Source organism: Takifugu flavidus, chromosome 18, assembly GCF_003711565.1.
Source record: "Takifugu flavidus isolate HTHZ2018 chromosome 18, ASM371156v2, whole genome shotgun sequence".
NCBI lineage: Eukaryota > Metazoa > Chordata > Actinopteri > Tetraodontiformes > Tetraodontidae > Takifugu > Takifugu flavidus.
In genome coordinates this window covers 11,559,708-11,576,372 of record NC_079537.1, presented here as the reverse complement: position 1 = coordinate 11,576,372, position 16,665 = coordinate 11,559,708, and the positions used below count along the sequence as shown (strand labels likewise).

General features: G+C 51.3%; 3 protein-coding genes across 3 annotated transcripts; 2 read left to right on the top strand and 1 right to left on the bottom strand.

Moving 5' to 3' along the window:
* Positions 1 to 516: 516 nt before the first annotated feature.
* On the top strand, positions 517 to 2,281 carry pheta2 (PH domain containing endocytic trafficking adaptor 2). Its single transcript, XM_057015474.1, has 4 exons — positions 517 to 795; positions 951 to 1,039; positions 1,109 to 1,412; positions 1,490 to 2,281. Exons 2-4 carry the CDS (start codon positions 959 to 961, stop codon positions 1,870 to 1,872), a joined length of 768 nt encoding a protein of 255 aa, XP_056871454.1. The 5' UTR covers positions 517 to 795; positions 951 to 958; the 3' UTR covers positions 1,873 to 2,281.
* A 3,528-nt stretch (positions 2,282 to 5,809) lies between these two features.
* On the top strand, positions 5,810 to 8,884 carry mylpfa (myosin light chain, phosphorylatable, fast skeletal muscle a). The gene is made up of 7 exons (XM_057015479.1): positions 5,810 to 5,960; positions 6,260 to 6,358; positions 7,401 to 7,476; positions 7,558 to 7,662; positions 7,754 to 7,832; positions 7,908 to 7,956; positions 8,154 to 8,884. Exons 1-7 carry the CDS (start codon positions 5,958 to 5,960, stop codon positions 8,253 to 8,255), a joined length of 513 nt encoding a protein of 170 aa, XP_056871459.1. The 5' UTR covers positions 5,810 to 5,957; the 3' UTR covers positions 8,256 to 8,884.
* Positions 8,885 to 9,201: 317 nt separating this feature from the next.
* Positions 9,202 to 16,614, bottom strand: LOC130515285 (TBC1 domain family member 10A-like). The gene is made up of 10 exons (XM_057015448.1): positions 16,177 to 16,614; positions 14,507 to 15,496; positions 13,926 to 14,025; positions 13,718 to 13,825; positions 13,312 to 13,418; positions 13,124 to 13,238; positions 12,987 to 13,052; positions 12,695 to 12,884; positions 12,459 to 12,613; positions 9,202 to 12,354 (listed from the first exon to the last, which is right to left on the bottom strand). Exons 2-10 carry the CDS (start codon positions 15,475 to 15,477, stop codon positions 11,467 to 11,469), a joined length of 2,700 nt encoding a protein of 899 aa, XP_056871428.1. The 5' UTR covers positions 15,478 to 15,496; positions 16,177 to 16,614; the 3' UTR covers positions 9,202 to 11,466.
* Positions 16,615 to 16,665: the final 51 nt, after the last annotated feature.

Genomic DNA, 16,665 nt, shown 5'->3' with positions numbered 1-16,665 from the left:
TATGTGTTGGAGGGCGCGAGTCTTGGTGAGAGGACTGATAATTGAAGCAGCAGATAATGGACCATGAGTCCGATTAGAGCACGAGTTATTGCTCCCTGATCAAAGACTTTGTTCTGATCCATCTGATTGCTGTTGGTCAGAACACAGAGACAAAGAAGTATCTAAAAGTTTTTAAGCTTTGTATTCGCACGTCTAATGCTGGGTAATAGTCTCATGATTAAGGTTGAGGTTGGTTGCTACCAGCAGCATATTGTTGGTAGTTAGCAGTAGTAATATGAGGTTATGTAATACAGTAGGTTGCTTCATGACCAAAGCACCTTAATCCTTGAAGATAAGCACTCAAAGTCTCTCAGAACCATCACATTTGCTGTTTGATCTCAAAAAGTACAGTAGAGCTTTTTGACATGATGATCAGTCAAAAAAAAAATCTAAAACAATAAAAGACAGCATGAAAATAACCCAAAATACAGAAGTGAGTCCACTGAGGGAAATGCCGAAGACCTAAAAGTTCATTCACTTCAGCATCTGCAGCATCTCACTTCCGTCGCCCTGTCGGACAGGTTGGTTCTGATGGTTGGACCCGGCGGATCCTGCAGGTTCGACTTAAGCTCAGGGGAGGGAGAAAATATGTGTCAGGATTCAGTTACGAGGAAGTGGGCCAAGTTATTTATATTCCAACGCCCGTCCTGGTGCACCTAAGAGAGACGCAGCTGTAACCTGAAACTATAGATTCAAACATTGTCTGGACCTGGATGCTTTGAGCTGACATAAAACAATCGCTTCGGAACAAGTGAGGTAGGTCTATCTATCTATCTATCTATCTATCTATCTATCTATCTATCTATCTATCTATCTATCTATCTGTCTATCTGTCTATCTGTCTATCTGTCTATCTGTCTATCTGTCTATCTGTCTATCTGTCTGTCTGTGATGTGTCTCATGTTGTTCAGGTGCTATAATGAAGCTCAGTGAGAAGATCTTGACCCACTTCCTCTCGTGCACATCTCCGGTTGCTAAAGAGGGATATCTCTATAAAAAGGTTTGAAACACCCTGAAGTAACGCGTCTGTAGACACGTCATGCAATAATTCTCTGTTCCGTCTTTGCAGAAGAAGAGAAACGGCGTCTACCATCGACGGTGGTTTGTCCTGAAGGCCAACCTGCTCTTCTACCAGGAGCGCCCTGCTGACCGACACCTGCTGGGGGTCATCGTCCTGGAGGGGTGCGCCGTCAGGGTCGTGGAGGCTGACGTTGACTTCGCCTTCTCGCTGGTGTTTCCAGGCCCTGACCTGAAGACTTACAGGTTTGCTGCGGCGGATGGTCCGAGTCAGGAGAGCTGGGTGAAGACGCTGCTCTCATCCAGCCACTGTTACCTCTGCCTGCTGCTGCGAGAGCTGAGGGCCCAGTATGAAGGTGTGCGCCTCTGAATGTAGCGGTGATGCTAACTCAGCGTCGGCTGTTTTGGTAATTTCTCTGTTCTAACGCCGCAGAAGCCAAAGAGCAAAAGTCCCCTGGTTCCTGTGACGCCATTTCTACCGAAGCTTTTAAATCCACGGCTGCGCTCCTGCCTGAGCCGGGGGCCGCAGCAGTGGCCAGGAAGGTCAGAGGTCAGAGCGGCAGCGCTCTTTTACAAGCACCCACCAAAGTCATCAGCCAAAAGTGCCCCATGTGGCTCAGGAAGAACGCTCTCATCACCCCACTGAACGGCCCGGCCGCCTCCAGTGGGGAATGGGTGGGTTTAAAACCAGCAGAGGACTTCAGGGAACTTCACGATTACTACGGGCAGGAAGTGAAGAAGGCTCGAGAGGAGTGGCTGAAGGGACGAGGAGAAGAAGAGCAGCGGGGCCAGGAAGACCTTATCGCCCTGGGGTGAAAATAAAACCCCATTTATGCAGAAGTGAGAGAGTCAGATGTGACAAAGAGGAACTGCACTGACTTAGAGGACGGAGACAAGCGAATCCAGAGAACAAGCAGAGAATCTACGCAGATGGACGCATTTGAGCGCAGTGCTAGTGTTTCTGAGATTATAATCTATTACAGTTATGATGCACAAATCCGTATATATGCGTATCATAACAGTTGCCTGCAGTATTGTATAAAGAGTATTACGCAGCATATTTGCCATATTTGTTGTGAAGGCCTTAGATCTTAGTAGATCTGAAAGAATCCATTAATTGCTTTACTATTTTGCAAGTAAAGTCCTTGCAAAGCTAAAATGATATATTAAAATGTGACAGTGCAATTAGAAAAGACATCAAATACAAATAAATGTAGAACGTGAATGTGTTTATTTTAATTGATATCAAACGAGCAGCAAAAGGATCATAAATCACATTAAGGGCAACCAGCAGGTGGCGCTGCAGGTGCAACATGCGCTGCACTTTTACCCGAAATGTCAATCGATTATTTATAAATTGAAGGACGCAGCCTGCCTTAAATCAGCCTTAATTATGCTGGGGAAATGTGTGCCTTTAATTGAATTACTGCTCTGATCACACCATGTCTGACTGTGATTTCGTTTTGATGCCCTGGATTTACCGAATAATGAAAAACGTCTGAGCAAGAAGCTTAAACTGTTCGTTCAGCTGCCACTTCCAGACCAAACAAAGCTGACCTCTGTCCTGTACAGTGGTGGCTATGCTAACACAATGCTAAACAGGATCAAGTGACAAAAGGAAGCAACCAAACAGGTGATTAATCACATGGGTGGGGGTGATCATTCAAAAAAATGATGGCTGCAATGTCAGACATGTCACACTTCCTTCAGGTGGCCTCCCTCTATAGGACAGACTGGGATCCTCTCCAGTCTCAACAGACAGACATACCAGTCATCAAAAAGTGATGGATGACTTCGGAGGAGTGTGGCCGGAGTCTAACGTTACAGCGACAGCTTCCATGAAATGTACACACATCTGGATGGACACATTCCTTCACGCTGGCAGCACATAAACAGCTCGGGAGCCCAGCACGTTTTTATTTTCCCGAACACAACGGCGTCCTAAAACCTCAAACAGCTGACTCACCTGTGAAAAGTTTGAGATGTCCCACCTCGCCCTCATTAATTATGGCACAATTATCCCTCAGGAGAGGTCAACAGACAACCAGGAGACCTGCCTATAAGCTTTTAGTTCATTCCTACTGTCTTGTGAAACTATTTTTGTTCTGTTTTTTTTTTAAGATGTGAAAAGCTGCAAGAGTCTCTGAAAAGTAACCGGTGAGGAGGGAAAAAGAGACTTTGTGATGACAAAAGAGCAGCTTTTTGTTGAATTTTCAACATTATTTTAAGACTCTGTCCAATGGAATGCAGGAGGCCCCGCCCACCTCATTATAATAAATAAGATACATTACTTATATATGGAGGGAGTTATTCTCATGTGGATGTATTTTTGAATCTTGAAATCACTGCCATGACATGTGCTGTGCCACATTTCACTCCTGCAAGGAGGTGCTGATAATCCAGTAAACCGTCGGCCAAAGGTCAAGGGGCGCGGAGGGAGACGGCTCTGAGGGGGGCGTGGTGCCCTGAAGGTTAACCAGAGAATGGATCATCAGTCCCTGACGCACAGATAAACTCCATTGTGGTTTTTATTTTTAAATGGAAACAGGTTGAGGTAAATGTGGAATAAAAGATGAAAGGAGCACAGTGTTCAGCTCTGTGGGCCTCCAGCTCTGCTGGTGTGTCAAGTTTATTTAGCTATTTTGGTCCCTCTCAGCTGTCCCTTCTATGCTCCTCTGGGAACTGTCTGCTGCCGTCGTCCTGCCAAGTAATCCCTGGGTAGATGATGGCTCCCAGGGTGGGTGGGGGTGTAAAGGCAGACAGGTGGGAGCGTTCAGGGCCAGGTCATTAGCAGAGACTCACCTTTACAGGTGCAGGTGGACGAGATGATGATGGTGCTCGCAGAAAAGTCTTTAAAAAAACCTGCAATGGCAGATACGCTCATCACGTAAACGTCACATAAACATCACATGAATATCACATAAATATCACATGAACATCACGTAAACATCACATGAATGTCACGTAAACATCACATAAATATCACATGAATGTCACATAAACATCACATAAATATCACATGAACATCACGTAAACATCACATGAATATCACATAAATATCACATGAATGTCACATAAACATCACATGAATGCCACATAAACATCACATAAATATCACATGAATATCACATAAATATCACATGAACATCACATAAACATCACATGAATATCACATGAACGTCACATAAATATCACATGAACGTCACATAATATCACATGAACGTCACATAAATATCACATGAATGCCACATAAACATCACATGAATGCCACATAAACATCACATAAATATCACATGAATATCACATAAATATCACATGAACATCACATAAACATCACATGAATATCACATGAACGTCACATAAATATCACGTAAACGTCACATAAACATCACATGAATGTCACATGAACATCACGTAAACATCACATGAATATCACATAAATATCACATGAACATCACATAAACATCACATGAATATCACATGAACGTCACATAAATATCACATGAACGTCACATAAATATCACATGAATGTCACATAAACATCATGTAAACGTCACATAAATTTCACATCCACGTGACACATAAAATAAAAATGACAAACGTCACATAAAGTCACATAAACATCACATGAACATCATGTAAACATCACATAAATATCACATGAACATCACGCAAACGTCACATAAATATCACATGAATGTCACATAAACATCACATAAATATCACATGAACATCATGTAAACATCACATAAATATCACATGAACGTCACGTAAACATCATGTAAACGTCACATAAATTTCACCTCAACGTGACACAAACATAAAAATGACATAAATGTCACATAAAGTCACATAAATGACAGAAACATGACAGAAAGGTCACAGAAACATGACATAAACACGACAGGAACACAGAAACATGACATAAACGTGACATAAACACGACAGGAACATGACCCTCAGTTTGTTGGGGCGTCCAGTCAACGTGGGCACCGGTGCTGTAAAATCCTCGTTTTGGAGTTTTTCTTCGTCATCATAATAAAAGCTCTGATAACAGAATCCCCATTCAGTGATACTTCTACATGTGATTAATCATCAGAATCAAGGAGCAGAGCGATCAACGTTTAGAGGTTTTACACTGGAGAAGACACAGGAGCAACAACCTGAAGCACTCAAACGTCGACCAACACAAACTCACTAAAACTGATTCTGTGTGAAGGTAAAGTCCCGTTTTAGCTGATTTGCGAGGCTAAAAATGAATCTGAGGGCATTTTTAGGAGGGGTGACACATTTGGAGCGACCCACCCTCTTTGGAGCGATGCACCTCTACTGGATGGAGGTGGGGGATCCCCCCCCCCATCCATGATTTTGCAGCGTCCCTGCTTAAACAAAGAGTAACACAGGAAACTGGAGGCGTGCACATAGAGGGTGAACGCCCCCGGGCTAAGGTATAGCAGGCCGGGGCCTCCCTATGCCATATTCTGATGCACATCATAAACCAAAAATAAAGTCAACAAGCAGTTGACCAGTGTCCAGTCGTCCAACACATTTCCATGTCCTGAATGTCCTTATTAGTCCACGCGGGACTGCGGACTGGCCGCGCGGTCCCTCAGCTATCAGGTTTACTTAATTCCAAGACTCCCGGGTCTATTTCTGACCTGATGTAAGGTGATACATCATCCCGCCGTTCTGTCTCCTTCACTTTGGCCACCGCTTCATCGTCAGCCATCTTTTTCCTCCCTCGCCCCCTCTCTTTTTATCCCCCATCCAAACTTGAGGCTGAGGCTAAAGTTAGATCGGCTGGCGCTGGTATATAAGCCCTCGGGGGGCACCCGCACAACGCGGCTTCACACTCTCTTCTCCTTCTTGATCTTCCAAACCTCCATTCTCAAGCTCTCAAGATGGTGAGTAGTGACGTTTTCCCGCGTCTCCGCTGCTGGAAATACCCAGAGGGGATGAAGCGGCGCCCTGGATCAACCTGCAGCAGATTTTAGATATCGTTAGCTTGCACGGGGACGTTCGCAGCCTTCGTCGCTAATCTTGTTCTATCTGCTCGAGATTAGAATTGTTGCTCGACAGGACACGTTTGAAAGGAGAGCGAGCGCTCCGATTGTTTTTGGGGGGGTTGAAATGTGGCGTTTACGCTGAGGAAAGGATCAGGCCGCGGCTCTGAGCATCGTCCCCTTTCCTGTCTCCCCTCCAGGCACCAAAGAAGGCCAAGAGGAGGCAGGCAGCCGGAGAAGGCGGCTCCTCCAACGTGTTCTCCATGTTTGAGCAGAGCCAGATCCAGGAGTACAAAGAGGTGAGGTTTGTTGTCTCAGACGGCCACGCTGCATCACCTGGAGCCCCCGGGGCGCCGGCATCACCACGGACACCCCCGAAACACCTAAATCAGATCCCCAATCCCCACAGGCAGAGCCCAGATTAGATTGAGGCTGAGGGAACTTTGGATCCATTTTCAGAGCAGTTGCTATTTTCCATGCTCCCCCCGATTCTCCCATGACAATTCAATAAGCAGAAGAATGTCACTAGGAGGAGCTCAGGCATTTCTGACACCATCTGAAGCTTCTCTTCTGCTCTGACCTCCGCCCAGCTGTCACTCAAACATCTCCTGGAGGCCAGAGGGACAAATGCAGAAGGAGGAGAGCGATGAAAGCTCTTCAGGGCCCCGCCTGTCCGCTCTCGCATCTCCTCCTTCTCTGCATCTCCGCCTTTACACAGACTTGTTGCTATGCAGACTCAGGCCCACGTCCACGGGGAGGTTCCTCCACTTCCTGTCAAGTCTTTATCAGATTGACCCGCAATTTAACGCCATTTTAATGCTTAATTACGCCGTAAAACCTCCTGTTTTGGTCCCTCGCCACCTTCTGCCGCGCTACGGCAGCTCTGTGTTCACGGCGCCAGCTTGAACGGCTCCCAGCGACTTTTTGGGGGCGCCAACGGCAACAGCGGCTGTGTTTTCAAGGTGTTGTCAAGGGTCGTGAGCTGTGAATAGAGGAAACATTCCTGCCGTGTGAAGTGATCCGGGCTTCTTGAGCGCCGCGCAGAGAACGCCAGCTATGAAGATTGGACTAGTTTGGCACATCGTCAGGCAGTAAAGCAGCCGGCAGGAGGGCCAGGGGATCTTTTTAGGGCTCCGCAGGTGCCTAATAAGAAATAGTGAGACGTGGTGATGAGAGACGTCCACAACAGCGCTCAAGAGGGCCGTCTTAAGTTCCCCAGCTGTAATTGGGCTCTGAGAAGATCAGACAGCTGGGGTCCAATGACAGTCTCCAAAAGGTGGCACCCGCCGCCCAAGGCCACCGGGTGTTCACGACAGTGAATAACACTCGTCTCTCACGCAGGCTTTCACAATCATCGACCAGAACAGAGATGGGATCATCAGCAAAGACGACCTGAGGGACGTCCTGGCCTCCATGGGTGAGGGACATGCACGTCCACCCTGCAGGGTCGCTCTCGGTCCGAGGCGCCGCGCTTAAAACCCGTGTTTGCTCCCTTCAGGCCAGCTGAATGTGAAGAATGAGGAGCTGGAGGCCATGATCAAGGAGGCCAGCGGTCCCATCAACTTCACCGTCTTCCTCACCATGTTTGGAGAGAAGCTGAAGGGTGAGCACCCCCCCGAACCAGCGTTCATGCTAAACATCTGGCTGTTCCTCTGTTGATCTTCACCCACTAATCTCATCGTGCTCCGTGTCAGGCGCCGACCCCGAGGACGTCATTCTCAGCGCCTTCAAGGTCCTGGACCCCGAGGGTACCGGAAGCATCAAGAAGGAATTGTACGCTCCCTCTTCCTCTGGTTCTTCATCGCTCATATAACCAGTCGTTCAAACCCGCCTGCTTTTCTCTTGCAGCCTCGAGGAGCTGTTGACCACTCAGTGCGACAGGTTCACCAAGGATGAGGTAAAGCTCACATATGGATTCTTGCTTTCACCCCAGCTAATATTGGTTCCATGCTGCTCCAAACCCACCATCCCGTAACCCCGAGTGTGTTAAATCTGAGCCCGACTGATGCTGAAGCTCAAACAGAGGAAGTGATCCCCCCCAGATCACACGTGGGCCGTATAAAACACTCTGTATTCTCGCCGTTTCTCCCTCAGATCAAGAACATGTGGGCCGCCTTCCCCCCAGATGTTGCTGGCAACGTAGACTACAAGAACATCTGCTACGTCATCACACACGGAGAGGAGAAGGAGGAGTAACGCGAAAGCTGGAAGACGTAAAATAACAAAATCCCTTTGCTCTTCTGCCCCCCCCCCCACCCCGCCACCTCCCTCCTCTTCCTCCCCGCTGTGACCCGGCGTGCTCAGACCCGTCACGCTGAGAGCGCCGCGGCACGTCGGCCATGTTTGCTTCTGGGGAACAGGGGTGATTTTTCAATAAAAATGATCCCGCACCATCGTTTCCACCCTCAGCCTTTTCTCAGAAACCCCCTCCGTGCGTGCAGCCCCCCCTCCGTCGGCTTCGCCATCTCAGGTACCAGCAGGGAGTCCAAACGGCCGGCCTGACCCCGCGTCAGGACATCATTCCCAATTCTGAAGATGTCCTGCCGGGTGGGACGAGATGGGGGGGGTGGATTGTGAAGGCTCGAGGGAAAGTTGCCTCCTGAAAGTGAGGACAGCTTCACCATTTTCATTGAGAAGTGTTTAAAGAGGTGGCAGAAGGACGGGAGGGACAGAAGCAAAAGAAAACATTCGCTCTTTGATTCCTCTCCCTCCCCCCTTTGAGCTGCCCAGCCTCTGTTTTCCACAAGCTGCCTGGAGCCCCCCTCACTTTTCCTCTGTAACTAATAAAAAGGGACAAACTGTGAATAAAATCTTTTTGTACAATAGAGTCTGTTCAGTTGGCTCTCTGGGGGGGGGAGGGGGGACTCTGCTGGCGACTAGTGACATCTAGTGGAGGGTCTTCACAGGTGCACTCTTATGGAGAATAAAAGACCTCATCATGTGCAGAACATATTCTAAAAGTTCCCTTCTGTTATTTCACCTGCGTGTGGGGGGAAGTGGAGGAGGGACATTTAACACTAACCTCAGGTCGCTGCTTCAACCCCCCCCCCCCCTTAAACTTTCATCGCAGAGCATTTTGAATCATTTTAAATCCAAATACCTGGTTCTATGCGGACGTGCATCCAGACAAGAGGAGGCGTGATGATTTAATATATTACGGTTTATTATTCATCACAAATGTCATCAATTAAATACATCAGTTGTAAATCTTAAGGAATGAATTCAATCCGCTATGATTTTATCTCACTTTTGCCAGAGTGACATGTAAACTTAACACAGATGTGACAGCATGAAGGGGGGGGGCAGAATCTGCAGGAGTGGAGCGGATGCAAACGTAATCAAAAACAACGTCACCATGGAAACGCACAGAGAGCCTGAAGACGTCCGTGTGCTCGCAGGTCAAGTGCTCGTTCCTCTGATGGGGGGGGGGGTCCTCACGAGCGTGTTGCTCTGAGGATGTGTGGCGTGACGGCGTGTTTGTTGGGGGGGGGGGCGAGACCCTCCGCAGCACCCTCCGCCACGCCGCCACATCAGGAGCCAGAATTTGCATAGATGCGTTCACGTCCCCGGTAACGCCGAGGCTGCGGCGCCCAGAGCACACGGCCGGTTCGGGCCGGTTCTGAGCGGCAGCCAGCACTGGGTCGAGTCAGGTGGACCCACGAGGGTGGAGGCCAGGTGGGCTACGAACACACCGGTCCGTCTCCTCCCCAACAACAGTACGGCTCAGGAGATTCTGTTCGATATCAGCGCCACCAATCGGGCTTTTACGTCAACTACTGGGGACGATTCATTCTATACTGACGCGATTCAGTGCAGTTAAATGTGTGTGTGAATATTTTACAGTACAGAACACCGAGCGTGAGGATTTTAGGGGATTAGTCCGAGAATTTAAAACACGACTTGAGTGAGAGACGCAACGAAGAGCTCGGCTTCATCAAAGCTCCCAAAATAAACAAAAGAATCACCTCATGATGTATTATTATAGTTTCATTTAAGACTTTAAACTCCCAAATCTCCCGTGCGAGTCCCACATCCTCCCCGAGCCGGCGCCCGACTAATACTGCAGTTCTGAGCCTTCGGTTGGCCGAACCAAAAACACGGGTGACCTTGAATAAAGACGTCGACGGGCCGCGTTAAAGCACAGCACGAAGAAAGGAAGCTCAACATAAAGCCGTAAATGACCTCCCTGCGACTACGCGGCGAGTAGCCGACCATCGTTCCAGTCAACCAGGTGTGTGATAGAAAAATATTCAGATCCAAAATAAAGAATAATTCAATAATATACTATATCTGATTAAATTAACCACTTTGTACATAAATATATAAGAGCATGAAGGTTAAGGATGAGCGGTTAATGCTACATTGGCGCCTCCGGTCGGGGTCCTTCTGCAGCCCGACCCCCTGAGGGCGGCGGCCGACATCACGGCGCCCGCTGACAAAAATCACGAGTGCAAAAACAAATTTCGTCCTTCATTCTCCGAAGTCACATTCTCGCGGCTGAACGGGACCCGCGGTGAAGTTCTGGCTAAGTCAGGTGCATGTTCGGGATTTTGTTCGTGAGGAAAGTTAACGTCGTTTGGTCTGCGCGGACTCGGGCGCCGCCACTTTCCAGTCTCGCGAGTTTGATTCTGCGAAAAGGAGAAAAAAAAAAAAAAAAAAAAACGGAACACGCACGCAAAAAAAAGTGAAATGCTAAAGCGCTCCCTGCGTGACGGCGCCAGAGACGCGGGCGCCGACACCTGGTGTCCACTTAAGGGTGGATTTTCTCCCCGTTTTGCTTGCGGATCTCCAGAAATTTCCCTCCGAGGGAGAGAAATGAGGCGAGGACAGAGCCGGAACACGTGACACTAAGCTACCAAGGCACACGCACACAACATTTAGCGCCACAATAAATACCACCCTCGGCGTGAGCGCGCCGTCTGGCTCGGCTCCGCAATTAAACGCTTGTTTTTTTTTCCAGGATGGGACGTTTGGAGTGCTAACGGGGTCCTATGGACTGGAGATTTTTATTTACATGCTCTGTGGCAACAAAACTTTTTTTTTTTTTTTTTAACTTAAACTCTTCAGCCAATGTCCTTCAAACTGCCATCAATCGGATTAAAATAATAAAAAAAGGTAATTAAAAAACTAAAAAAAAAATAAACGTAAAAGGCTGTAACCTGGAATCCAGATTCACGGCCGGCGCTCCAGTTGAAAAAGGAAATTTGTCCCATTTTTGCTGAGAAAGCGTGGAGGGATGAGCAAAAAGCCCCCCAGGTGCCACTAAAGCCCCCGGCCAGCGTCCACCAGGCCCGGGAACACAAGGGTGATGATGAAAGGAGCCGCCCATCTCTCTCCACGGGGTTCTGTTGCTTTCTTGACCTCTTTTGTTCAGTCTTCCTTTTCATGATCCTGGACGTGAGGAGATCTAGGCCGACTCTTTGGCCGCCGCCGCGCCGTTCTTGTCCTCGGTTTCTCCTCCCCCTCCCTTGTCCTTCTTCTTCCCCCCTTTCTTCTTCTCCTTTTCCAGCCTCTCCTTCTCTTTCTTCAGCCGCTCCTTCTCTGCCTTTTCCTTTTCTTTCTTTTCCTTCAGTTTTTTCTTGTCGTCCTCCTTCTCCTTTTTCTTCTCCTCTTTGCTCTTCTTCTTCTTCTTCCCCTCTTCCTCTCCCGCGGGGGCGTCGGCCACTGGGGCTGCGTCTCTTTTGGGGTCCGGAAAAGGGGGCAGGGGGGCGTTGTTGGCGGTGGGCGAGGGGATGGTGGGGGTGATCTGCTCCGAGACGATCTTCGGGGACGGGCTGAGAGCGCCGGCCGGCGCCGCCGCCGCAGGCTGACCTCCCGCGGGCGCAGGGGGCCCCTGTGAAGGAGCAGCCGCAGTCCGAATCAACGGGCTCTGAGGTGCCGGCGCCCTCTGGCCCGCCGCTGGAGGAATGGGTGGTTTCTGGCCGGGGCCTCGTGCCTGGTTGGGCGTCATGGCCGGCGGCGACTGCTGCATCCTGGCCTCCATTCCCGACGGCCCCGAGAAGGAGCTCTTTTTCTGGATCAGAAAAGGAGCCTTGGATTTGCGGAACCCGGGGAGGGAGAGGAGGCTGGAGGAGCTCCTGAGGGGCCCGGGGGGAGGCACCGAGCTTCCCAGGAAGGAGAAGCTGCCGCCGGAGCTGATGGCGGCCGCTCGGCGCTTGCACTCGTAGACGGCTCTCGTACCATGAAGGCGGCGGCCCGGCTGGTGCGTCAGCTCCCCCCTGGACTCCCTCCACTTCCTCACCTGGACGGTGCACTCCCTCTCTATGAGCGCCTCGGTCACGGGGAGCATGATAATCTGGACAAGACAGACAGAGGAAGTGAAGAACGGGCCGGGAAAAAGTGACTCACAGCTGGAAAAAAAGCGGTTCCGTTTACGATCAAAAAGAGGAAAAGACGTACTTCCTGCACCAGCACCTCCTCTCTGATGGAGTCAGGTGAAATGTTCCTCAGACGCTCCATGGTCTCATACATGCCCTGCACCTCCCGGAGTTTGTCTACAGAGCCGAGCATCTGTTTGAGCAGCACCAGGCCCACGCGGAAGACGATCTTCACCCCTACGATCACGGCCAATCGGCAGGTTACCTTTCAAAACCTGGACATGTCGGGTCTATTTGGCCGTAGCCTCAGGGCGGTACCTTCACAGAAGAACATGTCCCACACGCGCAGCACGCAGGCCCACGGCAACGTGCGCGAGAAGATGCACATGAACCACTCGGTCATGTAGAGAATCGGGTCGATCTTAAACTTCTTCAGGTGGCGGTAGGCCATGGGACACGTGCGTCGCAGCAGAGAGAAAAAGATCTCACCGTCCAGCTGGATGGCTTCCTGCCGGGGGGGGGGGGGGGGGGGACGAGTCAACAAGGCAAAGAAAAGGGTGAAAACTGTAAGGAAAAGGTGCGTGGAGGCCAGACGTGGGCGGGTGCTCACCAGTCCTGCGCTGTAGTAGCCGGGGAGGTACTTCTCACAGATCTGAACGAGGCACCAGAAGGCTTGCTGTGGGACAGACAGGTGTTAGAACAGGCTCGCTCGGCTCCGCGGGACCGGGAGGAGCGGACCGGCCTCACCTCTGCAGGCATGTGCATGAGCAGCACCGCAGCCACTGGCGCCTGAGCCTGGCAGTAGCCTTCGTCCGGCCGGTAGATGGTGTAGGCCTTCAGGATCCGGAACAGATCCTGTTGCCTGCAGGGGCGGGACGATTAGCCCGTTGCTTTTCCATGCGTCTCTACGTACAGCATTTTAATGGCGGCATTACCCGTGGCCTCCGCGGGCAGCAAACATCTCGTGGAAGGGGAACTGTCGGTGAAGGTCCTTCTCTATGATGTCCAGCCACTTCGCTTCTCCCGGCTCTCTTTCCAGCTCCTGCAACGAGGAGAGCAAAACCAGCTTTGACCTGGATGTGCAGAGCACGTGCGCGCGGGTCTTCCTCAAGAGGGCCTTGTGAACTCATGGCAGGGGAGGGCAGACCCCCCCTGGTGTCGACACATTGTCTGGGACCAGACAACATGGATTACTGGTGCAGTTAAGAGGCTTAACATGCCCGTCGGCACCCCTGGAGCGGGAAACTGCCCCGTTCAGCAACATTACAAATGGGCCCATAATGTTGTGGTTAAAACCCAGCAGTGAAGCCCTCACCCACAGAGACACCATGGCAACGATACCTCGAACTTCCCGGGGTTGGCCTCGAGCAGCTCCTGGCTGTTGGACAGCAGCTGCCAGGCTCTGGATCTGAGAGAGGATGGGATCCCCTTCCGGCACCGTAACTTCACCTGCAGAAGCCGAATAAAAGGGCGAGTTTAGCTACGAGGCGGCGAGCGGCCCGGTGGGCGCAGCGTCGGGCCAAATGAGCGGCGCAGCGTCGGCCATTACTTTCTGAAAGCGATGCTTGATCCATTTATCCCAGTGGCGGAACATGTCGAGCCATTTCACTTCCCTCTGTCTGGCAACTTCGACTCTGGTTTCCTTTTCACTGCAAAAGTAACAACAGTCACCTTAGCAACGCTACGGCGAGCGGCTCCAGGGCGCCACATCAGCGGCGCTGATCGGGATGAGCTGCCGACCCCACCGCCACTCCATCGCTAACATGTTTGTTATTCAACGGCCGGAGAACAAATTACTCATCAAAAGCAGCGAATTCCGAGATGAGAGCGTCACAAAAGAGTCACAAAAGAAATAACAACTCCCCGCATTCTGTGGGTGAGACCAAAGGGAAGCAGAGGATGGACGGATATGTTTAGAACAACAAAGCGTAGGAGGGCAGGAAAACTGCTCGGCTAAAAAAAAAAAGAGGAAGCCGCCATTGAAACGACTCTTTTGACCCCTGGAAACTGGAAACGCAACAATTTCTGCTGTACAAATAAAGCCGCATTTCTCTACGTTTCAGGTTTGAACCCAGAACCTCCCGGTGACCTTAGACGATCCCACGTGTCCGACTGGTGGCGGGTGCTCACCTGCTGTCGCTGTACTGGCTCCCCCCCAGGAAGCCGTATCTGTCGGTGCGTCTGACGGTCAGGCCGTTGATCTCCGAGTCGGAGCCGATGGAGCTGCCGTCGTCGCCGAGGCCGGACAGAGACTCCAGCGTCCCGGACATCAGGCTGGCCGACTCCAGGTAGCTCAGGGTGTCAGGGGCGGGCCGGGGGTTGGGGTTGGGGAGCGGTACGGAATAGGCCGGCTCGTGGATCAGCGGGATGGTGGGGCTGGGCTGCTCGGCTCTGGTGGGGGTGAGGGGCAGCTCCGCCTTCCTCGCCTCGTTGGGAGTGTCAGGCGGTGGAGGCAGCTGGGCTTGGGGCTGCTGTGCTTGTTCGAGCGGTCGAGGTTTCCCCTCTTCAGCGGCGTCGGAGGAATCCAGGGATCCAGATGTGGGATTGGAAGTATTAATCACTTGGGGTTGGCCCGCTGGAAGCTGCCCAACATCCACACCAGCTCTTGGATTGTGGGTAACGTGCACGTCAGGGTAGAGATTAGGGCCCGACTTGAACTCGGGAGACGTGGGTCGCTCCTCGCTCTGATGGGATGCAGCACTTGCCAGCAAGGGGGTCTCCGTTTCAGCCATCCAGGGCGCCGCCCTCGCTGGCTCAGCGGGCTCCATCTCCTGCTTAATTACATGAGCTCTGGGTTCTGGATCTTTCCCCGACGCATCCCTTTGGGACGCGGGGTCATGTCCCAGAAATGTCACTGGAGTGTCAGAAGGGAGGGCGGGGGGGGCTGAAACCGGCTGAAGACTCAAAGACACGTCCCCTGCACGTGCTGCTGGAGTGTCGGCGGCGTTGTCGTTGCACAGGGAAGACTTGGCGATGGAGTTCTCCCCGGGAGACTCCGGAGCAGAGACGTTGGGAGCAGGGAGAGGCGGCGAGGATGGAGGGATGGATGGAGCGGCACGAGGAACAGGGCCTGATGTGGTCAGGGCGGAGAGTTCAGCCATGATTTCACTCTTGTTTCTCCTTTACAAATGTAAAGAAAAAAATGAAGTGAGATTCAGCCGTCGCCATGGATACTATTCTTCGTATTTGAGATCCACGTACAAAGCTGCAGTTTGGGGTTTGGAATTGAAAACGTGAGGGTCTCATTTCTCTGTATACAGGTGTGTCTCACTGCCCGAGACATGTCAAACAATGTCTCAAGCATGAACAAGGGTGCCAATTAAAATAATTAATAAAAGGCTGTTGTGATGCCGAGCAAACCCTCCCGTCAAACTGAGAACCACAAAGTTCAAAGCTGCGGTGTTCCAACCCGATGATATGAGCTAAACACCGGATGTAGTTCTGCTGCCTGCACTTATTTCGCGAACGTATTTGGCATCAAGAGGTGAGCAGTGATCCGAAGTGATCCAGCACTCCTGCAGCCGGATCAGGACGGTTCCACGGTTATTCGGCTCCAGGCTAGCGGCTAACAACGCGGGCTACTTTGTTGTCACATCCTCCCTTGAGGCCTCTCCCAAAGCGACCCAACTTCCCGATTCAGCGCACAGTAGCGATGGTTTCCTGATGGCCGGCATTAGTCGTCAGCACCCTCCCTCCCTTCCTCCGTCCCCCCGTCCCCGACCAGGCCGTGGCCGAGCCGCGTCCACGGCCTGGTCCACCCCGTGGCCCCGGTCAACTACACCTTAAAACTCTGAACTCACCCGGCGTGTCACGACGATCCTTCCGCCTGGGGAGCCAGGTGGTGCCTATTCGCTCCTCTCCCCGCCACAGCTCCGGTTTAGAAACCTCCTCCGTGGACTGAAAACACGAAATGCTGAAGCGTGCGACGACCCGGGGGAGAGCACGTCCCGTAATCGGTAGGCTAGCTAGCTAAAGCTGCAAACGAGCTACTTTAGCTTATTTAAGCCTAACCTACCTGCTAGCATTAGCTGTCTGGCTAAGTGTCTCGATTATCGGCTGGACGTGCAGCTCTGCTGCGGCCGCTGTCGCCGACTTTGAAACGACCCCCGAACCCACACTCTTCCACCCGAAACAAAAGCTACTTTCTTTGTTTAATTTGGCCAACCACGGCAGCGGGGGCACATCCAGCAGCCGCAGCCTGCATTTCCTATTGACAGCTGCGTGCGCGTTCTCGCCAAGGCAGCCGGTCGCGCGCACGCTACGTTAGAGAGGACGCAAAAATAACGCGT